The 25,130-nt window shown below is 36.6% G+C and overlaps 1 protein-coding gene across 2 annotated transcripts in view; it reads left to right on the top strand.

The window, feature by feature from the left end:
* Nucleotides 1-20,686: 20,686 nt before the first annotated feature.
* LOC107873034 (histone-lysine N-methyltransferase ASHH2) overlaps nucleotides 20,687-25,130 on the top strand; it is a 38,081-nt gene continuing 33,637 nt past the window's right edge. The window contains exons 1-3 of one of the 2 annotated variants that reach the window (XM_016719743.2): nucleotides 20,687-21,000; nucleotides 22,824-24,634; nucleotides 24,743-24,950. In XM_016719743.2, coding sequence (XP_016575229.2) covers nucleotides 22,945-24,634; nucleotides 24,743-24,950 — 1,898 coding nt within the window. In that variant the 5' untranslated portion in view covers nucleotides 20,687-21,000; nucleotides 22,824-22,944. The remainder of the gene's footprint in view (nucleotides 21,001-22,823; nucleotides 24,635-24,742; nucleotides 24,951-25,130) is intronic. The other variant, XM_016719744.2, reaches the window with a different exon arrangement.

Raw genomic sequence — 25,130 nt, 5'->3', positions numbered from 1 at the left:
TCCGACGGAGGGATATTGTCATTGGCCATGTCTTTATTTGTTTGTTATTAGTGTAATAAATAACAAAGCAATAAAAGAAATGTCCAAAACAGTCCAAAATTAACTAAACATTAGCAAAGCAGAAGTATTTTCAAAGTAAAAAAAATCAATACTACACTAACAGAGCAGCCCGGAGCAGAGTATAGCAATAACATATTAATGACAAAGATAGTCAAAACATAGACAAAATTATAGCAACAAACTTAGCAAAGAAAAATAAATAAATATAATCAACAAAATCATAAAAAATGCTGAAAGCAGTGTTGGTTTTAATGGAACTTTGGCAGATACGAGATTTTTATCGGATAATAAAAACTCAGATCAAATCTATAATAAATTGGAGATAGAAAAGGCGTTACTTCCACGGTGAATACCGAACCAATGCTGAAAAATAACGAATGACCAAATCTATAAAATAATGAATCGACAAATTGCAAAAATAGGGTGAAGGGTGAAGATGCAGCGGGAAATAGCCAAAACCCTTGCCGATCATCACTTCCGATGAGGCAGCGATGAAAATAAGAAGGGATGGATGGGACTATCGCGACGGTGTTGGTCAGAGGTAACTCGCCGGCCAAAAAATTATAGAGCAGAGGAGATGTGTGTCGTCGTGTTTTAGAGAAAATGAGAGAGAACAAGGATAGGGAGAGAGGGAAGGAGCAGATGTGACCGTTCTGCAGCGGTAAAAATGGTGGTGCTTTGCTGGAGTTGTGGTCCACCGACGATTGTTCTCGTCGGCTGGTGATGATGGTATGGTGGATTAGGAAAAAAGGGAGAGAAAAGAGGATAAAACAGATATAATGTATTAAACATGAAATGAAAAAAAATTGATAATACAACAAAACTAATCTGTGTAAATAATATAAAAATATATGAGCAAATACACACAATTTACAGTGAAATGGATAAATAATCAAGAACTAGCATAAAAAATATAAAATACCTCTCTCAATTAAAAAATTGAGTCTATTGTGGTTAGAACCTACTGTTAGCATCCCCAACAAAGTCGTCATTCCGTCATGCCCTATTTTTACCAAGTTTAAACAAAACAAGACTTATGAACTCTAAAAGAATTGAAATTTTGTACAGAGCCGCCACCTAATTTTTAAGAAAAATAAAGAAACCCACTTATTTATTAACACGTATGACTTATATTTTAGTTTGCGAAAACCAATCTTAGATTCTAGGTAAGGATTCAAATTATTTCAAATAGAAGGGGTTAGGCACCCTTCAGAATCCACAAATGTGGTATATGGCTAGACTAAATTTATCAAAGAGGGAGGAGGTATAAATATTTAAAATAATATAAAAGGTGTATATTATTAAGTATATAAATAAAATTATTGTTATGAAAATATGTAAAAAGTATGTATAAAAAAGTACAGATTTCATGTGAAAAGAAAAATATTTTGTGACATATGAAAAAAAAAATTGTCTTTTATGTATAAAAAGAAAAAATATCTTTACAAATAATTACGAAGAGCAAAATAAAACTTTTAATTGAAAAGAAAGATTATACAGTGTTAATGATGTGAGCCTATGAATTAACTAATTAAATTTATGTGTTTGTGTGAATGTTAACGGCCTAAGTTTGCCTAAATGCACGATAAAAATAATGTAAATAAAGAACATCCCCTCCCGCACCCAAGAAAAATAAAGTTTTCAGTATGTTTAATGTGTACAATTATAAGAAAAACAATACAAATATACAATTCTTCTTTAAATGTTATTTTCGACAAGTAGTCCCGAGAACCTATACAAATACGTCAGTAATTAAAATAAATTAAGAACTGTGTATAAGCATATATGTATATAAGTAGAATTTTTGTTAAAGCGTGGGCACAAATTAAGTTTTAGATACGTCATGGCTACGAAATGGGTGCTTGATTTATCGACCATTCTAAATCACCTTGCCAAGATACGAATCATAAAATCCTTTTTGTTGTCATGATATTTTAAAGATTTCGCCATCGCCTAAATTTATTTATTTTTATTATGTATTTATATACGTTACATTGATCTTTTTATTTGGAGAGGCCTCAAAAATCGACAAAGAATTTCTTCATCGGTCATTTATTCATTTTGATATAAAATAGATAAACTTGAGAAAAGTAAAATTCATCTTTTACTAATGAGGTGACCTCAAAAATCCGATGGAGAGAAATTGTCACTGGTCATTAGTTATTTATTCGTTATCAGTGTAATAAATCACAAAACAACAAAAGAAATGTCCAAAACAGTCCAAAATTAACTAAACATTAGCAAAGCAGAAGTATTTTTAAAGTAAAAAAAATCGATCCTAAACTAACAGAGTAGTCTGTAGCAGAGTGTAGCAACAACATATTAATGACAAAGATAGCCAAAACATAAACAAAATTGTAGCAACAAACTTAGCAAAGAAAAATTAATAAATGTAATCAACGAAATCATAAAAATGATAAAAGCAGTGTCGGTTTTAATGGAGCTTTGCCGGAATACGACACTTTCACCGAATAATGAAAACAGCTAAAAACCTCTCCAGTCATCACCTCCGATGAGGCATTGATGGAAATGAGAAGAAATAGGGGGGACTGCCACGACTGTGTTGGCTGGAGGTAGCTCGCCGGACAAAAAATTGTAGAGCGGTGGAGAAGGAGATATGTGTCGCCGTGTTCTAGAGAAAATGAGAGAGAACAAGGATAGAAAGAGAGGGAAGGAGCGGTTGTGATCGTTCCACAGCGACAAAAATGGTGGTGCTTTGCTAAAGTTGTGGTCCACCAGCGGTTGTTCTCACCGGCTGGTGATGGTAGTGTGGCGAATTAGGGGAAAATAAGAGGAGAGAGAGAATATATTTTTTGCTGATGGTACTTTCATCGGCCATTGATGACAGTGGCAGTGTAGCGACTGGCGACTGGTAAATTTGGTCAGCCAATGGCAGAAGCTGTCACCGGTGGTTATGGAGGTTTATTGGTGGAAGCTTGAACTTTGAGAAAGGGGGGAGAGGAGTGTGGGGTATGCGGCTATTTTTGTGTGTGTATTTATAAGTGTGTGTGAATTGTATGTGTGTGTTAAAATCAACCCCCCCCCCCCCCCTCTACTTATTTATATTAAAAATTGGCACCCCTTTTTATCCAAAAGATAAAAGGGTTGCCCCTCTTTTTATAATAGCACATCATTTGGTCCTTAAGTTATTAACCAAAGGATTTTTCATCCTTTGACCAACAAAAAAAGTTATTATCCAAAAGGTAGTGTCATTTAGCGGTCATTGTCAGATGTGACAAAAAATTATTGTGTGGTCATTGTCAGATGTGATAAGACATCATATTATTATACTATGTATTAAAATAGCCGATCTGACTCAGCATTTGGTTGTAATAAATGTACAAAAATATAGGTATTAAAATGTAATTAGAGAAAAACTGTAAAGAATATTGAAAAATATAAAAATATAATTAATTTAAAAATATTGTAAAATGTGATGTCGTGTCGTATACGTGTGCAGATGATTTTGAAAAATGTTGAAAATGATAATGAATCAATAAAAATTCTAATGTACAGAGAATTATCAATAAATTATGGAAAGCAGAATATGACAATAAGTTGATAAAATCTCAAAGTAAAAATGATTATCAATAATTGTAAAAAAGATGTGAAAAATGTGCTTCATGCCCTTTAACGATCAGAAAGTCTGGAGACATTAATTTTAAGCACAGAGAGTGTCAACACTTCGGAGTCTAAAGCTGAAAACCCAAGGAAAAATAAGTTAAAAACGAGGTCCAAATCGATGAATAATTATTTTTAAGCTTTACTTAAGAAACTCCCAAAATTCATTTTAAAATCGAGAATTAAGATTGATTTTAAAGATGAAATTGAGAGAAAAGTGATAATTATAAGATTAAAAACTCATCTAAGTGAAAATGGGTTGAAATCGGGGTTTAAATCGAAGATTAACAACTTTTAGGCCTTCCAGCCCAAAATTTCCAATTTCATACATTAACATCCATATTTAAATAACATTTAAATGATGAAATTGAAGAAAAGTAATTGAAATAGGTGTTTTGGAGCTTACCCAAGCTTAGAAGTGGTGGAAATTGCTCAAAATCACAAAACCCTAAGCTATAAGTCTCAAAATGGTGAATATGGTGAAACTTAAGTATTTAAGGGACCTAGGCATCGCATACGCGATCACTGGGTCACTTAAGCGACTACTGCTTAAGCGATCAGGTATCGTAGAGGCGATATTTTAACTGAGGGCAGGTATTGCGTAAGCGACCCTGTCATTGCTTATGAGAGATTCACAATCACAACCAAGATATTGCGTAAGCAACACTTAGTCTAATCTTTTGAGTCGAGTAAGGAACCAAAGTGTAGCTTACGTAAGTGCACCAGCTAGAACTTGGAGAATTTCAAGTCTCCGTGAATCCCTCGGAATTCATTCAGAATTCTGTAAGCGCAAACAAACTATGATACCCTATCAAATTTGATGCTCCAAACTCAATGAAAATATCAAATTTTTAAAAAGATTTCATTTTTACAAAGTTGACCCTCAAAACCTAATTTCACAACTTTTTGAATGGAAGGTCGAAATGAGATATAAAAGCCATAAAACTATGTCAACACTGTAAAATCAACGTCCTGAATCTGCTGGCATAGTCCATTTTATCATCCGATGTCCAAATCAATAAATGTTGATCGAAGTAAACTATACGACTTCTGAAGCTACCAAAAAAATACAGTATCACATAAATCACACTAAAATACACCAAAAACTGTGTCAATCATTCCCATACCCCAGAAACACCACAAAGCAACCATGGGAGGGATAAAATGATCAAATCAAATAGATATAAATATTTCATATAAATCACCAAAATCAAGTCGTTACATGATGCCTATCAGTACGTGTGGTTGTACTAATACTACACTTACTATATCTCCTTCTGGAGATATAGCCATGTTGCATGTCCGTTAAAGTTTAGTAGTTACGGTGACCATTCTCCAACATCTCTTGCAGTCTCTATTTTGCATGAATATTTTGTAATAGATTTTCCTACTCCTTGTCTGGTGTTCTTTTAGCGATTTAGGCTAGTTTCTGGGGATTCACTATTGATTATTTTTTGCATTAGTTTTACATATCAATTGTAATTAATTGAGGATGTACAAATAACTGAATATAAGAATGTGTGAAATAAGATTTCTTTTTAACTTTTTCATGAAATGAATAATTGGGTTGTAAGAATTTTCCTATTTGGGGTAGATGTTAGGTAGGTGGTCACAAGATTCGTGATTTGGGTCGTGACATTATCATTAATTAGGGTAATATTTCTTAAAAGGTTACTAATGGTTCTTCTGATGGTGTTGAATAGGATGTTAAATCCCGCATCACATAATTGACTAATACTCAGTAAATTGTGTTTGAGTTCGTCTACTAGGTACATTTAAATCAATTCATAAGAGGGACTAATGGCGATTTATGCCAATCCTACTAATTCTCCCTTTGCATTTTCTCTAAATCTAATATATCCTCCATCTATTTTTTTATAATTTTAAAGCTCTCTTCTTTTCTGTCATCTGTTTGGAACACACATGTAATGACTCGTTCTGCCATTACTAAAAATATTTGTGGTAAAATTATAATGACCTCTGTCATCATAAGTTAAGGGACTATTTTCTTAGTATGAGAGTACATTGTATATGCACTAAGGTCATACAACACTCCTAGCATAAAATTAAGTTGAAAGTGTTCTTATCGATTGAATTTCGAGCTAAGTTTATATTAGGATCAACTTCAAATGAGCATTCTCCTAGAATATAAAGATTTATGGGGTCAAATACCCACCAAATGAAAAATATTCAAGTCTTTTTTTCAACTAATGCAGTCATTTGTTAATCTACCTTTGGAGAAAAAAGTTATGACAGTTTTACTGAACACTGTCCGGACTGAGAAGTTAACCACCGCAATGATAATCTAACTGCAGTAGCGGTAACGGGATAGTATTTAAGGCTAGTTTTGATGGGTTTCAACTCCAAAACTCAAATATTTTATTTCTAAGCCCTAGAGAGGAGATTTTCTTATAACTAAGGTGGAAATCCTTTATTAAGGTAAGATTTTTACTCCTTTTTAACATTGATTCACCCGTTCATTTTCTAGAAAAATTAGAATGGGGAATTATGGCGAAATTATTATGGTTTAGAAACCTAGGTTCATGAAATCATAGGAATAATCTATGAGTATATTTTTTTTCACCTAGAATTGACTTTAGATTGTAATTAACTCTTCCTAGTATGAAATTACAGTTCAAAAACACAAACTTTGATGGTTGGGGATCTTGAGTTCAATAAAGGAGGGGCCTTTAGCTTCAAAACTTCATTAACAAAGATGAATTGAGCATGATAGAGCTAGTTAGTAGTTAATTAGCCCTTGAATATTGTTATACACTGTAAATAAGGGTAGAATAATGGGTTGAGTTCCAAAGTATTGATTTGAAGAGTAATTAATTAATTACTCTAATAATCATTTATTAGATAATTTAACCTTTGAAAATATAGAGATGAAGAAAAATTATGTGTGACGTAGCTTACTTGTTGCAACAGCTTGGCATCTAGGCAGGTTATAATTTAATGTGTAGTAGACTTTGATTAGTTGCATGTAATAACTGTAGTTGACAAGAGATTTCATATCTAAGCCTACGAGAACAGAGTTCGCACAAATAAAATATAGAAATAATGTAACAATATATTAATTATATGTTATTGTCTCTTATGTGGATCCTTCGGAGGGTGTTTGTGTTTGTATGACTTGATTGATGATTTATTGAGTTTAACAGGTGAATGCGAGTTATCGAAGAAGAATCATATGATCTTCAAATCTATAGAACTAGTCTTTAACACCTTAAAAGGGGTGAACCCGATATTGTGTATATTTAAAGCATGAGATATTCTTTCAAAAAGATAGTTAGGAGGATTGATTATGATTAGAGGAAGTGATGATATGACTTAAGAACTTAAAGTACAACTTTGTTTAAGTGCAAGAAAGTAAGATGTGTAAAGGTGTATGACTCTAGCTAGTGTTGTAAGGTGAATAAAACCTATTTGTTGAATGATCGACTAAACTGGTTAGTGTCTAGAACTTAGTGATGACTTGAGTGTAGGGGTTACTAGAAAAGAGGGTTAGATTAGTGAATGAAATAGGATGATGATTTAGAGTGTAGATATCAATCTTGGTGGAATTTGAACTCCTAAAATGTATACTTGATAGATTAGTCTTCAGACACGTTTGTGATTAATGATTTAGTTTGATAAATGGCAATTGAGCTAGCTATTACCGTCGATTTGTGAAGGATTTTTATCTATTGCATCCCCCATGTCCAGATTGACTCAGAAGAAAGCTAAACTTCAGTGGTCAGATTCTTGTGAGTAGAGTTTTCAGGAATTGAAGACTCGACTAGTTACAAACCCTATTTGACTTTACCAGGTGGTTCAGATGGGTTTGTTGTGTATTGTGATACGTCTAGAGTAGGTTTAGGTTATGTCCTAATGTAGAGAGATAAGGTCATAGCATATGCCTCTAGACAGCTCAAGCCCCATAAAAAGAATTATCCCACCTATGATCTAGAGTTATCAGCTGTTGTATTTGCCTTAAAGATTTGGAGGCACTATTTGTATGGGGTGCATGTTGATGTGTTCACAAATCACAAAAGCTTACAGTATGTGTTCTCTCTGAAAAATTTGAATTTGCGGCAGAGAAGGTAGTTAGAGTTGTTGAAAGATTATGATATGAGTATTCTGTATCATCTGGGCAAGGCCAATATAGTGGTTGATGCTCTTAGTAGGTTGTCTATAGGTAGTGTTGCTCATGTCGAGAATCGTAAGAAGAAGTTAGTTCAGGAAGTTCATCAACTTGCCTGACTAGGTATCTGCTTAGTCGATTCAACAGAGGTTAGTCTGTGGGTGCAAAATAGTTCAAAATCATCTCTGGTTTCCAAAGTGAAGGAAAAGCAGGATAGAGATCCCAGTCTAGTTAAATTGAAAGAGTCAGTTTGAGATCAGAAAGTAGAGGTTTTCTCCCGAGAGGAAGATGGTGTGTTGCGTTGATTGGGTAGGCTGTATGTGCCTGGTGTAGATGACTTGAGGCAATGAATTCTTGCATAAGCACACAGTGCATATTACTCTATTCATCCAGGGGCCACTAAGATGTACCGCGATTTATGGGAGATCTATTGGTGGAGTGGGATGAAGAGGGATATCAGCAAAGTTTGTAACTAAGTGCTCTACATGTCAGCAGGTTAAGATTGAGCATCAAAAGCCTAGTGGTTCCATACAGGAGTTTAGTATTCCCACGTGGAAGTGGGACGAAGTGAACATAGACTTTGTGATGGGTTTGCCTCATACTCGTCGCCAGTATGATTCGATTTGGGTCATTATAGACAGGATGACCAAATCAGTCATTTCTTGCCAGTTCATACTTCCTATTCAGTCGAGGACTAAGTCAAACTCTATATCAGAGAGTTGGTCAGGTTGCACGGAGTCCCAGTATCCATTATTTCAGATAGAGGTACCCAGTTTACCTTTCATTTTTAGAAAGCCTTCCAAAAAGGTCTTGGTATCCTAGTCCACCTCAGTACAAATTTTCACCCTCAGACAGATGGTCAAGCAGAAAGGACCATTAAGACTCTAGAAGATATGTTAAGGGCTTGCATTGTTAATTTTAAAGCTAGCTGGGATGACCACTTTCCTTTGATCGAATTCGCATATAATAACATCTATCATTCTAGTATTTAGATGGCTCCATTTGAGGCTCTTTATGGTAGGAGATGTAGATCTCTAATTGGTTGGTTTGAGGTAGGTGAGGTCGCAGTAGTAGGGCCTAATTTAGTGTATGATACCTTAGAGAAGGTTCAGTTGATCAGAGAAAGGCTTAGGGCTGCCCAGAGCCGACAGAAATTGTATGCAGATGTGAGGAGAAAAAATCTTGAGTTTGAGATCGGCGACTTTATATACTTGAAAATCTCTCCCATGAAGAGAGTGAAGAGGTTAGGCAAAAAGGAGAAGCTCAGTCCCCAATATGTCGGTCCTTACAGAATTTTTAACCATTTTCAAAAGGTAGCTTACTAGCTTGAGTTGCCTTCAGACTTAGCTTCAATGCACCCAATATTCCACATCTCCTTGCTAAAGAAATGTATTGGTGACCCTGCAATTGTAGTCCCCTTAGAGTGTGAGATATTCAGAATAATCTCTCTTTCAAAGAGGTTCCAGTCTAAATTCTTGATCATCAGATTTGCAGACTGAGGAACAAAGAAGTTCCCTTAGTCAAAGTTCTTTGGCGGAACCAGTCAGTTGAGGAAGCTACTTGGGAAGCAGAATTAGATATGCGAACCAAGTATCCTCACCTCTTCTCCACAAACTCAGACTCAGCTTGAGGTAATAGTCTTTCTTAGATTTACTCAATCTCATGTTCAATTACAGTTACAAACTTGGTATCATTTTCCATTGTATATCATCTTTATGACAGTCATGCATTTGTGAATTAGTTTTAGTCACGTATCTCATGTTTCAGTTATGTATATTTAGTATGAAAACTCAATTTATCAGTAGTTTCAGTCATGTATTTCATACTTCAGTTATGCATGTTCAGTATGTAAACTAGTCTATCAGTATTTCCTAGCTTAATTAGTCTTATTCGAGAATAAATGTTCCCAAGGGAGAGATACTGTAATACCCCATATTTCCCTAACTCAGTTTAACTCTCAGTACACGAGTATTTCTATATAAAATTTTTAAAATACTTAGAATTTTTCAGTTTAAGACATAACATTATGTAGGAAATTCAGTCAACTTTCCAAAGATATAAATTTTGCTCAAATTCGACACTCGGGTGAGAAGTTATAGCATTTTTTTGTGAAATAGTGTGGCAAAGTGGGAAGCATCGCGTCATGGTGAGGGTCCAAATGGAAATTGTCTATTTCCAGTGTACCATCGTGATAAGCCCGCGTTGCACCAAAGTTCCAGTTCCCAATTGTCAATTTCCAGTGAGACTCCACGATAACGGCGCATCGCGCCAAAGACTATTTTCAGGATTGTATTTTCCAGTGAGGCTCCGCGATACCTCCGTGTAGCGCCAAAGCCCATTTTTGCAATTGTTTTTTTAAAACAGTTTTAGCCCAGCTTCCAGTGGCTCATCGCGGTGAAGGCTAAAATTGGGGTTTTAATGACAAAATTTTAAATCTTTTCAGGGGTAATTTGGTCTTTTTCTAAGGCCCTAATCAATCTAAACACGTGATTTAACCCCTAAATAACCTAATTAGTCTTATTTACTCACTTTCTCTCAAAATTAAATCATTCTCTCTCAATTAATAAAACCCTAGCCTTCAAGAATCAAGAGCAATTCTCAAGAATTCCTCCAAGAATCTTCAAGAAGTTAATTTCTCAGGTATGTTAGGTGTTCATTCATGGGTTCCTTTCACCCATGGAGTCCAAGAATCCTATTTTAAAAATACAAATTTACGGATTTGTGATTCCCATGATTGAATTAGATTGTATTCATGATTATGATATAGTTGGGTTTCAATCCATGATTAATTACAAGTTTCATAAAGTTAAAATAGCATGTGTGATGAATTATGTGATTTTCGTGTTAAATCCTTAAATTTACAAGTTGAATGTTGTAGTCATGATATATGTATATGTATATATATATATATATGTATGTATATGTATTATTATTATGTGAACTAATCATGCTCCCCAAGTGTTTGTTAGAATGCCTAGGTAAATTGGATAGTGCAATCATGACATGTTATCATGTGGTCCCATTTATGTACAAGTTCATGCCTCTCAAGTGTTTGACAAAATGTCTTGTAACGCCCTGAGTCTGTACCCCGGATGCTACACGGTGCTCATAATCTCGAAGGACCACAAGCTAACCCATGACTAGTACCTGTTGTAATAACTTTGTAATAAATACTGTAATGATTGCGGAAATAGGTGGAAACATATGCCAAAAGGTTAAAATCTATAAATAAATTTGAATGCGATATCAAAATACCAAAACTAAATATAAGTACTGTAAAACTGAACAATTGTCTGAAAATACTCTAGTCTGAAAAGCCTCTAAACTGTCTGAACTGTGGAGTTGATAGGACAAGTCCCCAACTAACTCCGACTACTGATAATAATACTGAAATATTGAAAATAACAAGCATGTCCTCGAACTATGAGGACTCACCACTACTCTGAACGCTGAAGATCTGAACTGCTAAGGGTGCTCTGGAGCCCGCGCATCTGAACCTATGATATAAGACATCATAGCGCAAAAAACACGTGTCGGTACTTTGAATGTACTGGTATGCTTAGTGAGGTAGGCTGAAATGCATGGGTTCATATGCATGAACAATAATAACTGAATAACATGAGTATGGCTAAATAAGAGTACATGCATGAATATGTAGAATGTAACTAAGATCGTGATAATACTGAGTATTGAGTCTGAATACTAATAACTGATAGATGAATCATTGTATCTGACAGTCCTAAATTTTGTAGAACTATACTGCGTTCCGTACTGAGCTGAGTGACTATATCTGATAGTCCTAAATCTGTAGAACTGAATTGAGTACTATTTCAAGACTGAGATTGAAATTGAGACTGTGGGAGGTAATCATCTAACCGACATGTCCCTCTCTAATCTGATTGGGGTCCAACCTGTAACCCCAGCTGGAAGGGTGTCAATACCATGCCATGGGTAAGGATAAGCTGTGAGTTAACCATCTCTGACAGAAAGCTCTTTCGTCAACCCTCGCTGGCAGGATAACTCGAATGAGATATATCAACCCTCATGATATCTGGTAGAAAGATATCTCAACCTATGCTGGCTACGTATTTCTATAATGCAGGGATTGCTACTAAGGGTCAAACCCTCTACTGGAGGAATGCCCCCATCCCCGGGCTTACTCGATGCTGAATCCTACTCCCAATTGAATAGGCACTGAACTAATTTCTAGTCTATATTAGGTTAGACTAAACTATTACTGATAATACTAATTAACTGAACTGAACTAGATTCACTGAGTTTCGTTGACTGACGGAATACTACTAAATTCAGTTAGCTAACTGAGTTTACTGAGGTTTGGGCTGAGTACTGAACTAGACCGGACTAGTACTGAGTCTACTGAGTTTTTCCTGAGTTCTGTGACTGACTGAGAGTATTACTGATCGTGACGTGACTGGTACTATTCTATGAATGACCATGGCTCTAGGTAAACAACTAAATTGTCGAGTACAAGTACCCCAGGACTCGATAGCATAAATTAAGAGACATGACACAAACTTAAAACATATAAACTAAGTACTTGATCATCATTCATTCATTGGGCCATTTTAGTAAACACTTATATGGCATGAATTTGAATACATGCTAATATGATATAATTCTATTATTCAACTCACATGCTTAATTCATCAATTACTTGAAAAGCATAAAATAGGCACATAATACTAATCAACATGTGAGCACACAATTCCAAATATCAAATTCACAATTTGAAGGCTTTAGCATGGTCTCACATAATAACACAGACAAATCAATTAAACCTACGCGAAATTTATCATGAAACATGGATTTGAAACCCAATTAATCATTATAGACATGAATATTATCAAACCCAACATGGAATTCATGAATTTCATATACTTGATGTTTAAAAATAGTTTTTTGGACTCCAAGGGTGGAAGGGACCCTTGGATGAACACTTCGCATACCTTAGTGCCTGAATTCTGAGAGATTGATGGTGAGTTCTTGAGTTCTTGATTTGACATTGAATCTCCTAGGATTCTTGTTCTTGAGTATTTTGAGGAATAATGAGTATAATTGCTCTCCAAAGGGTTTAATTTTGTGTTTTGGGGGCTGAAGGTCGTGGAAAAAGACCCAATTACCCCCAAGGATGCGGTCTTTTAATGACTTAAAAACTGTGTTACCGACGCGCAGGCTGACGCGCCACGTTATTGGCATCAATGCGATAGCCAATGTGCCACATCGAGTCTGCATCGGTTCACTGGAATTTGCAATGGAACTGGGGGGAAAATCATCCATCGACTTGATGGTCAACGCGATGCATCAAGATCGCATCGACCCACTATTTTGGGCCTTCAAACATAGTCTAAACGAGGTCTAAAAATTCCAAAACTCGTACGGGAACACCTATTGACCTTCCTAATTATGAATTAACTTGAATATAAATATTTAATGGATGTAAAGGTATTGAAATAAGATTGCCAACTTTCGAAGGCTAAAATGGCACTAAGTCTGAATACTTAGCTAAAATATTCTAAGTCTGGGACCCCTTGACAAGCCTAAAGGACTGATTTAAGCTAAGAATTTTGCGGGGTCTTACATTATATCCCCTTTGGGAACATTCATCTTCGAATGAGACTGATGAGACTGATAACAAAGAGAGACTGGACTTAGGCACTAGGCATGCACAACTGCAGCATGGTTTCATGACTGAGATCACTAATACACTGAATTATTATACTGAACATGTATATCTGATGCATAAGTACATAACTGAACATGATTCATGAATGCATAACTGGGATTACTGATAATCTGAGTTTCTCATACTGGACATGCATATCTGATGTATGAATACATAACTGAACTGACTCATGAACATATAAATGAACATACAATGGTAATTGATATCAAGTTTGTAACTGAAATTAAAACATGAAACTGAATAAGTTTAAGGAAAATTATTACCTTAAGCTGAGTCTGGATTAGTAGAGAAGAGGTGAGGATACTTGGTCCACATGTCTACTTTAGCTTCCCAAGTAGCTCCCTCAACGAACTGATTCTGCTAAAGAACTTTGACTAGAGGGACTTCTTTGTTCCTCAGTCTGCGAATCTGATAGTTAAGGATTTCGACTGGATCTCTTCATACGAGAGACTATTCTGAAAATCTATGCCCTCTATACGACTGTTGGGTCACCTATGCATTTCTTTAGCAAGGAGAAATGGCTAGATGCACTAAAGATAGATCTGAAAGCAACTTAATCTTGTAAGCTACCTTTTCGAAAAGGCTGAGAATTCGGTAAGGATCGATATATCGGGGAATGAGCTTCCCCTTTTTGCCAAATCGTTTCACTCCTTTCATAAAAGAGATTTTCAGATACACAAAATCTCAAATCTCGAACTCGAGATCCTTTCCACGCATGTCTACATACGATTTCTGTCGGTTCGGAGCTGTCTTAAGCCTTTCCCTGATCGACTGAACTTTCTCTAAGGTATCAAATACTAAATCAGGCCCTATCACTATGGCCTCTCACACTTTAAACCAACCAATGAGAGATCTACACCTTCTCCCATAAAGCGCCTTAAATGGAGCCATCTGAATGCTGGAATGATAGTTGTTGTTGTATCCAAACTCAATCAAAGGCAAACGGCCATCCCAACTACCTTTAAAGTCAATCGCACACGCTCACAGCATATCTTTTAAAGTCTAAATGGTCCTTTCTGCTTGACCATCCATCTGAGGGTAAAAGGTTGTACTGAGGTAAACTCGGGTACCAAGACCCTTTTAGAATGCCTTCCAGAAATGAGAGGTAAACTAGGTGCCTCTGTATGAGATAATAGACAATGGAACTCCGTGCAATCTGACCAACTTCCTAATATAGAGTTTGGCATAATCCTCGGCTTAGTAAGAGGTATGTACTGAAAAAAATAAGTGGATTAGGTTATCATGACTAAGATAACCTAAACTTAATCATACTGACACCGAGTACGAGGCAAGCCCTCACAAATTCCATGTTCACTTCTTCCCATTTGATGGGCTCTATATCTGCACCCCTATCTACCTTTCACTGCTTAAACCATGTATGGACTATATCTTGTAGCTGATAGGCGGCTAACTCAGCACTCTCACTAGAGGTCACTCCCATGATATTGTGACTTTTCGAACCTAATCGAGAAACTCTTATGGATCCTCTTTATACTTAAAACTGGGAATAAGGGAGGATTCATTCAGGTGAAGTCTCGAATCCTGGCTGTAGCAGTATTGGCCACTGGGTTAGCCAGAACAGCGGCTTGTTATTCATTCTTAATTGCGACTGAATTGTCTAGAGTAGTGAATGCATCCCTGAATTCTATATGAGAGACGTGCTTGTCCATGGGATCTTCCTGAACAGGCTGAGGTGTTGACTGATTTTCGATTCTTCTTTCGTTAGTCCTTTTGAGAGGCATGTTTTGTAAGCGAAAAGAAAAAATAGATTAGACTGCGAGTTTTACTGGAGCTCATGCTCACTCACACGATATGAATACTGAAAGAAGAGAAACTTTTTCTAAAATATCTCATAGCTTCTTGTCCATAAGTGTGGTGCGCAACACACCCATGCACAATACACTACTAGATGCGGCTTTCAGACTTCCTAGGACTCTGTTAAACCTTAGGCTCTGATACCAAGTTTGTAACACCTCAATTTTGTACCCCGGATGCTACATGGCACTCATAACCCTAAAGGACAACAAGCTAACCCATGACTGGTGCCTACTGCAATAACTTTATAATAAAAATTATAATGATTGCGGAAATAGGCAGGAACAAATGCCATAAGGTTCAAATCTATAAATAAATCTAAATGCGGTATCAAAATACCATAACTAAATATAAGTACTGTAACACTGAATAACTGTATGAAAATACTCTAGTCTGAAAAACCTCTAAACTATCTGAACTGTGGAGTTGATGGGATAAGTCCCCAACTAACTCTGACTACTGAAAATAATACTAAAATACTGAAAATAACAAGCATGTCCTCAAATTATGAGGACTCACCACTACTCTGAAAGTTGAAGATCTGAACTGCTAAGGGTACTTTGGAACCCGCGCGTTTGAACCTATGATATAAGACATCATAGCGAAAAAAGTATGCGTCAGTACTTTGACTGTACTGGTATACTTAGTGAGGTAGGCTAAAATGCATGGGTTCATATGCATTTACTAACTGAATAACATGAGTATGACTGAATAAGAGTACATGCATGAATACATAGACTGTAACTAAGATCGTGATAATACTGAGTATTGAGTCTGAATACTAATAACTGATAGCCCTGAATCTGTAGAACTAAACTGAGTTCTATTTCGAGACTGAGATTGTGGGAGGTAATCATCTAACCGACATGCCCCTCTCTAATCTGATTGGGGTCCAACCTGTAACCCCAGTTAGAAGGGTGTCAATACCATGCCACGGGTAAGGACAAGTTGTGAGTTAACTATCTCTGATAGGAAGCTCTTTCATCAACCCTCGCTGGCAGGATAACTCGAATGAGATATATCAACCCTCATGTCTCTGGCAGGAAGATATCCTAACCTACACTGGCTACATAGTTCTGCATCGCAGGGATTGCTATTAAGGGCCAAACCTTCCACTGGCCGGAATGTCCCCCATCCCTGGGCTCGCTCGGTGCTGAATCCTAGTTGTATACCTAGAATCACAGTAGTTACAGAATAGTCTCAGTAGTGTCACAAACAGTAGTACTCAGTCAGTCACAGAACTTAGTTAAATTCTGCTCAGTCCGGTCCGTCTCATAATTAGTGTCATTAAGTTGGGAGTAGGATTCAGCACCGAACGAACCCATGGATGGGGGCTCACCAGTTCGTAGAGGGTGTGATCCTTAGTAGCAGTCCTTGCGTTCCAAAACTACGTAGCTAGCGTAGGTTGAGATATCAACCTACTAGTTGAGGGTTGATAAGGTGTTTACCTGCCAATTGAGGGTAATACCGTTCTCGTTAGGGAACCTGTCAGTAGAGGGTGACCCTTAGTCCTTCGGGACGATATTTCAGTAGATCCACACAGCCAGTGTCTATACCTGTGCACAGTACTGACACCCTTCTAACTGGGTTACAGGTTGTACCCCAATCCATTCAGAGAGGGACATGTCGGTTAGATGATTACCTCCTCCAGTTTCAGTTTTAGTCTCAGTATATAACTCAGTTCAGTTCTACAGAATCAGGACTGTCAAAAATAGTCACCCAGTTATCAGCAATTCAGTTATCAGAAATCTCAAATATCAATTACTCAATTATCAACACTCAGTACCCAGTTTTAGTATATATGTATATGCAAAGTATGTACTCAGTACTTATAGTGGTTTCAGTTATCTATGTACTCCTTTTCAGTTATTCCATTTCATTCAGTCAGTTACTATTCATGTATATAAATCCTTGCATTCAGTCTTACCTCATCTAGCATACTAGTACATTCCACATACTATTGCATACTTTTTATTTGCTCTATGATGTCTCATATCATAGGTTCGGACGCTCAGGTTCCTGACTGCGCTTAGACAGATTCAGCCAGCAGTAGCATATTCAGTAGTGAGTCATCATCTATCGAGGATATTCTTTTATTTCAGCACTACAGTAGATTCAGTATTTTATTAGTCGGAGTTAGCTGGGAGCTTATCCCATCAACTCCACATTCAGACAACGCAGTTGGAGTTTTTTCAGACTAGACTAATTTAGACAGTATTCAGTTTTCAGATGTTATTATTCAGTTACAATATTTATCAGTACTCAGATTATGAACCTTATGGCATTTTATTCTAACTTCTGCATTATTTCAGTATTATTATTCAGTGCTCACAGCAGGTACCAATCATGGGTTAGCTTGTGGTCCTTTGGGGTCGTAAGCAGCGTGTGGCGTCCGAGGTGCAGACTCGAGGCGTTACATGTATCATTGTGATACATCTGGAACCAGATGTATCATTTTCACTATTTTTGCCAAATTTTGCTCTCCGTAATAATTGAAAATTAGTTACTTTCTTATTTAACTAACCACTAAATTACAAATGTATCACAATGCATATATATCAAGGCTACAAATATGTATCACAAATTTAAAAATCCGGGATATGATGTAATTTAACAAATTATTGGGATAAAGTGTTATAACCCTTAAACATTCCGGGATTTATGTAAGTTACCCTTATAATAAAAGAATTTCCAACTATCCCATTATTATTCATGTCGATACATTTATTTCTTTAATTTAAAAGAATTCAAAGGCGAGAGCATCTTTTATTATTTTAATTTAACACATATTATAAGATTTCTTTTTTTGGGAATAACACTTTCTATATGAATTTTTCGAGTATTTCTAGTCGAGCGTAATAGCTCGAATTAGAATAAAAGAATTTCCAACTATTCCATTATCATTTCTGTCGATATATCTACAATAATAACAATATACCCAGTGTATTTTCATAAAATGGGGTCTGGAAGGGTATTTTTAGCACAGTCCATACCATTACCTCCAATGAAGTAGAGAGATTGTTTCCAATAGACCCCCGATTCAGGACATATACCAGTATAATAAACCAAAAACATGAAAACACACAATAAAATGGGATTACAAACTGCTAGCTAATACAGGAAATAAGACAACCACAAGATAATACTATATACTATTTATTCAAAATCATAGACATCACTGAAATACAATGAACAAGAAACTCCAGACGCAGATACAAACAACACATTCTTCCTTACTATTAGGGACGAATTCCTACCCACTAACCCTCTACTCTCCGTGTCCTCTACACTTTCCTATCAAGGGTCATATCTTTCGTAATCTGTAACAGCTCTATATTATGCCTAATCACCTTATTCCAATATTTCTTCGGCCTACCTCCACCGCACCTAAAACCATCCATAGCCAGCCTCTCACACCTCCATACTAGAGCATCAGTGCACCTTCTTATCACATGCCCGAACTATCATAACCCCACTTTCGCATCTTGTCCTTTACCCAATCCACTTCTACCTTCTCTCGAATAATCTCATTTCTAACCCTATCTCTCCTGGTAAGTCCATACATCCATCGCAACATCCTCATCTCTACCACCTTCAACTTTTGGATGTGAGAGTTCTTAATTAGCTAACACTCCACTCCATACAACATAGCGATCGGATCTGTAAAACTTACCTTTAAGTTCAGGAGACACCTTTTTATCACACAAGACTCCCAAAGCAAGCCTCTATTTCAACCACTCTGCACCAATACGGTGCGGACATTCTCATCAATTGCACCATTCTCCTGAATCATAGACCCAAGATACTTGAAACTCTCTCTTTTCTAAATGATATGAGGATCCAGTTTCACTACCACGTCAGCCTCATGCGACAAATCACTAAATTTATATTCCAAGTACTCTGTCTTGGTCCTGCTCATTCTAAATTCTTTAGACTCAAGGGTATGTCTCCAAATGTCCAACTTATCATTAATTTTCCCTTGATTCTCGTCAATCAGTACAATATCATCAACAAATAACATAAACTAAGGCATCTCCCCTTGAATACACCGCTTAAAATATCCATTACTAAGGCAAATAAAAACAGGCTAAGAGTCGATCCCTGGTGCAACCTTATCAAAATAACACAGGCACCCTCTAGCCTCCATGCACCTCCACAAAATTTTTCTGGGACTTTGTCATACGCATTCTCAAGATCAGTGCCACCATGTGAAAGTCCTTCTTCTTCTCCCTAAACTGCACCACTAATCTTTTCACGAGGTGAATGACCTCCGTAATCGAGCGACTTGACATGAAACCGAACTGATTCTAAAAAATAGTCACGATTCTCCTCAACCTCAACTTTACCACCCTTTCCCAAACCTTCATAGTATGATTCAACAACTTGACATCCCTATAGTTGTTGTAACTCTGAATATCCCCCTTGTTCTTATATAATGAAATCATTATACTTCATCTCCAAACTTCAAGCATCTTCGTCGCCATAAAGATGATGTTAAACAACCTTGTCAGCCACTCTAAACCTGCCTCTTCAGTGCACTTCCAAAAATCCATCGAAATCTCGTCTGATCCAGTCGTCCTACCCCGCATTCTATGAATAACCCCTTGACCTCCTCAACCTAGATACGCCTACAATAACCATAATCGATACATCTATCACTTTAATTTAAAAGAATTCGAAGGTGAGAGCAACTTTTTATAATTTCAATTTCACCCTTGCCATTTCAAAAGACATAAAATTAATAAATAATCTTTATAGGAGAAAAAGAATAAATTGTCGAATATCTCTCTCTCTATATTTATATATTTCAAATGATGGAAAAAAAGGATTAAAAGTATTACTCTAAAATGTTAGGAATTGTTTGGTACATTCGATGAAATAAAAAAATTATCTCAAATATATATGAAATAACTTATTCTATTCTTGCAATATAAACGATGTGACAAATAACCTTGAAAGTAACTAATTTTGCAAGTCTATCTTTATCTTTTGACATTTTAAAATATTTTTAATTATAAAAATATACTCATCAGTCTTAAATTATCTATTCCAAATTTTCTAATTTTACTTGTCTTTTTCCATTAATAAAAAAGAGATAATTTTTTTTTTCATGTTTTACCCTTTGCATTAATTATTTTTTCTTCAAATTAGAAATGTAAACATTATTTTATAGGGGTACTATGATAAACTAGTCATGTTATTAATTATTTTTCTTAATTAATAAGATATCTTAGGGACGGAGGGAGTACAATTTATAAGAGTAGGAGTACTTTTTAGATACTACACTAATTTTTATAATCATCTGAATTTTATGTTTACTTATAAGATTAAGAAGCTAATGATAGAATTCATAAAGAAAATTAAGTAATAAGGTTGACCTCGTATCCAGAAAAATAATTACTCCGATTCTACCAGACTACAACCCAATAATAATACTAGTAGAAGTAATAATCGGATAAAATAAAATACGCTACCTAAAAAGAAAAAAGAGAAGAAAAGCTGAAATGAGTTCCGTTCCGGCGGAGCCCTTTTGCTGACATCCCCCAAAAGTGATTCCTCTTCTCTCTCTAAAACGCTTCAATAAATATCCCTTTCTCTCTCTAAAAAAAAACTATAATTATACTTCCTGAAATTGGTCTTCTTACTGTTCCTCAACTCTCTTCAAATTCACCAGGTATAATCTTTATATTGATTCTTCTCTTTTTCTGTTAGTTTTTTATTTTATTTTGTATATGTATATTTATTTATCTGCATTGGTGTTGTAGCTTTGGTTTTAGGGATTTTTGGTTATGTTGCCTGCTTAGGGTTTACTTTTATTGCTGTACGGGACTCCGTTACTTTTCTGTTTTCTCTGTACAGACGTACGAGTTATCATTAAGCTGCCCGGACACCACGGTTATTAAAAAAAATGGTTTTTTAGCTCAATGCAGCAAGTGATCACCTTCTCATCCGTACAGGTGGTGAGTAACCCTGCCGCTAATGCATAGGCAGGTTGGAGACATCGCCTAGTTTGATTGACCTGCTAGGTGTTAATCCTGGTTTCGTCCATTGCTAGGCACAAAAACTAAGTGTAGATAAAAAGAAAGAAAACTAAAATTGAAGTTGTATGAGTATGTGCTCGTGCAAGATATTTCAGTAGTAATTTTAGGTTAGGAGTGTTGTCTTGCTTTTCGAGGGTTTAGGATTGTTGGTGTTTGTTGTTGTTGTACAAGCCGTAGTATTGTAGTCCCTGCTTATTTTGTTGTTGTTTTTATTTCTCTCTGGTAGACTTTGCACTATTTCCTTGTTAGTTGCTATATTTTCTTTACCGTTTCCTTCTTCTTTGTACCTGGACTTGCTGCACTTGAGCGGAGGGTCTTTCGGAAACAGCCCTCTACCTCCACGAGGTAGTGGTAAGGTCCGTACATTCTACCCTCCCCGTACCTCACTTGTGGGATTTCATTGGGTATGATGTTGTTGTTGTTGTGGCTGTTGGAAAGAGGTGGGCTGCCTTATTTATGTTTAGCAGATCTGAAAATATTGGGTCATGCACTGTTTGAATTGCTTAAACTTCCTTTAGCATCTGTATGCACTGGACACTTTTGTTAATTAAAAATGTTTAATTAATGTCATACCAAGCTAGTGACACGGTATCAGACTCCACGGGATTTAATCATTATATGATATGGGAAACAGACTTTCTGGACCTAAAGAATAAATGGAGAAACGAAATAAATTAACTTTCCACAAGAGGGTTTTTATATCCTAAAATATTCTTTTTTTCTTTCTCCTTATTAATCGAAAACTACAAAGATGAGCAATCTTCCACAACTGTTCTCTTTCTGATATCCAACTGCTTGTCATCCAACTTGCCATGACATTCACCACAACAAGGTGGCACCCATGACATATTAAACATGGAATAGACTTGGAGCCCTTAACTCTATTGGAAAAATGCAGTGTAGTAGTAGGTGATTGACTTGCCCTCAAGGGTGTGGTCTAGTGGTGGAGGAAAATCATGAGGTCTGGAGGCAAAAAATACTAGGTGATTTTTCCCATATACCTAAACATTGGTGGGAGGAGCTACCTGACACCTGTTTTAGTAGGGGATACCTGTACTCATTGGAACAATATCCTCAAGGTGCGCACAAGCTAGCCTGAACATCATTGTCATAAATAAAAGGTAGTAGGTGATCATGTTTAGCATTTTCTTTAAAAAAAAGGGTAAAGCCGATCACCTATTACCATTTAAGAAAGAAAACAAAATAGACACTTCCTTCCCATACCTGGTAACTTGATTACCCTTGACGTCATATCTATGTTTTGTGACATCTTTATTGTTTATGTTGGTGGGTTTCTTGTCCATGTTATAGCATTTGACCCCGTGCTGAATGGGTAGCGAATTTCTCTCTATTTTACAATTCCCATTTTTTTTTTGAGTGTATGATTGCTTCAAGACTGTTTGATGACGATCATGAATGCTTTTCTGAGTAATATAACTATCATTTGCTCTCACAGATCAGTGCAGTGAATTTCTGACGCAACATATCTTTACATGACAGTTAGTTCTTGACATCTTGTGCTGATATAAGGAGGAATTATCATTGAGACCTATGCTTTGTTTGGTTAAACTGTTGATATGCTTTCCCAGATATCAATAGGAGAAAATGTCTGCAATTTTGGGCAGAGTTCATATGTCATGGATCCCAATTGCACGGCTGAAAACTTATCCGTCTCTTTGCAATCACCTCAACTCTTTGAGGTTAGATCTGCTGAGTTGTCTCAGAGGATGGTTACACTTGATGATGATTCAGGGACTGATGTCCTTGTTACAACTTTTGACTCAATTAGCATAACTGAGTTGTCACAAAAGGAGGACGATAAAGGCAAAGATACTGTAAAAAATGATAATGCTTGTGAAAGTGAATGTCCTGACAATGCATGTATTGCTCCTCGAAGAAGGAGCGGGCGCAACAGCAAGTTAAGTGAGAATCTGGCTGCAGTACCAGCAAGAAATGTCAGGAGAATAACTTTTAAAAAAGCATCCATAGATCTTAGTTCTTTGCAGATTACAAGAAAGAAAAGAAGCTATTTCAGTAAACAAGCTCGTTCTTCCGTCTGGGGTTTGTTAGAAAATACGGTGCAATCTTTTGAACGTAATCTCAGGCTTGAGATAGCTCCAGGGAAGCAGAAAAAATTAAGAATAGCAAGTAAGGGTGTTAGTGGAAATGAGAAACATGCTAAGAATCAGATTGGTCGAAAGTCACGGAAATCAAAGGGTAAAAGCTCCATTCCAACTGGCCCGATCTCCTTGAAGGTTAAATTTGGCCCACGTAGTCTGTTGGATGTCATTCCCCTTATTGATAATGACACTAACAAAAACTGTACTGCTGGAGAAGAGTTGAAAAACATGCATAAAATTGCCAGCGAAGTTGATGATAGGTTGGGAGAGGAGGTGCTAAGTGTGCATGTCCATGATTGCAATGGAAATTTGGATAATGACTATGTTTCTTTATCAGAAGGATGCCAACCTGGAAAAACCGCAGGTCAAGATCCAGCTGCTAAGACTTTAATTTGTCATGTTGAGTCACCTTACCAGAAGGGAAGCTCGATCAATAACAGGTTTTCGGATCCTGGAACTTCACCTGATTCAGAAGTCATCAACCTAATTCCTGATACTCCAATCGATGTTCCAGAAGACTTTCATGATTTGACTTTGTCTAAGCCATGTGCTACTCCCATGGATGCTCCATTTTTGAGGATGCATGAGAGGATCAGTAAAAAAGGAAGGAAAAAAGAGAGGCTCCCAAAGGCTTCCAAATGTGGGGTGAAAGATATGCTTAGTCCAGAAAGTATGAGCAATGCACAAGTCTTTGGGAATCTCATGGATGGAGACAAACAAAGGGAACCGTCTTGTTCTGATACCTCTGTTTTAACTGCAGCTGGAAATGGAACAGGCAACATGTTCAGCACTGGTATATTTTCAGGAGAACTGCTACGTTGTTCAGGAGTGTCAAGCTTGGGAATGTCGTGTGCTTCCTTAAATCTTGAAAGTGATCTAGAGGGAAATCATTGTTCTAGTCTTGGCACTGAGTCTCCGGAATCAGGGTTGTCGGAGAAATTGGTATCCTCCCCTGATGAGCAAAAAGTTTTTAAAAGGGGGAAACCGAAGGAATCAGGAATGAGCAGGCCAGAAGTCCCAAATTTGTCAAAAGGAAGAGGTGGTAAAAAGAAGGGGAACAAAGAAAAGGAAGACATTATGCATGAAGCGAAGCAAACAAGTGATCCTGTTAAGTGTTTGGGTGAAGTGAGGCAGCACTCAGAAACAGGTATTGTCATATGATTCAATAATAATAACTTTAGCCGATTAAGTTCACTTTATGTAAGCTAAACTGGTACATTGTAGTATTCAGTGACTACATTAACTAATTTTGTAGAACGTGGAATACTATCTGGGCTTGGACAAGTTGGCTTTGAAGAGAAAATTTTAGATGGAGGCAGTTCAAACTTGGACATTCTGCAGAGCGAGATAGGCGAGCGTCTCTTGCCACCAAGAAATGCTTGGGTGCAGTGTGATGATTGCTTCAAATGGAGGCGTATACCTTCCTTGCTTGCTGATCAAATTGAAGAAACAAACTGCAGATGGTATGTGATATATGCTCATCTTTCCTCCGGATCACAGATGTGACGCTAGTTTACTCTTCTGTTTCCAATTAGTTTTTTCTTGGTGGACTATGGCTAGATCACACTTCCCAAAGTTTACTCTTCTGTTTCCAATTAGTTTTTTCTTGGTGGACTATGGCTAGATCACACTTCCCAATTATG

This window comes from Capsicum annuum, chromosome 6 (genome assembly GCF_002878395.1).
Source record: "Capsicum annuum cultivar UCD-10X-F1 chromosome 6, UCD10Xv1.1, whole genome shotgun sequence".
In the NCBI taxonomy this organism is placed as follows: Eukaryota; Viridiplantae; Streptophyta; class Magnoliopsida; order Solanales; family Solanaceae; genus Capsicum; species Capsicum annuum.
This window is presented reverse-complemented; position numbering and strand designations above follow the sequence as displayed.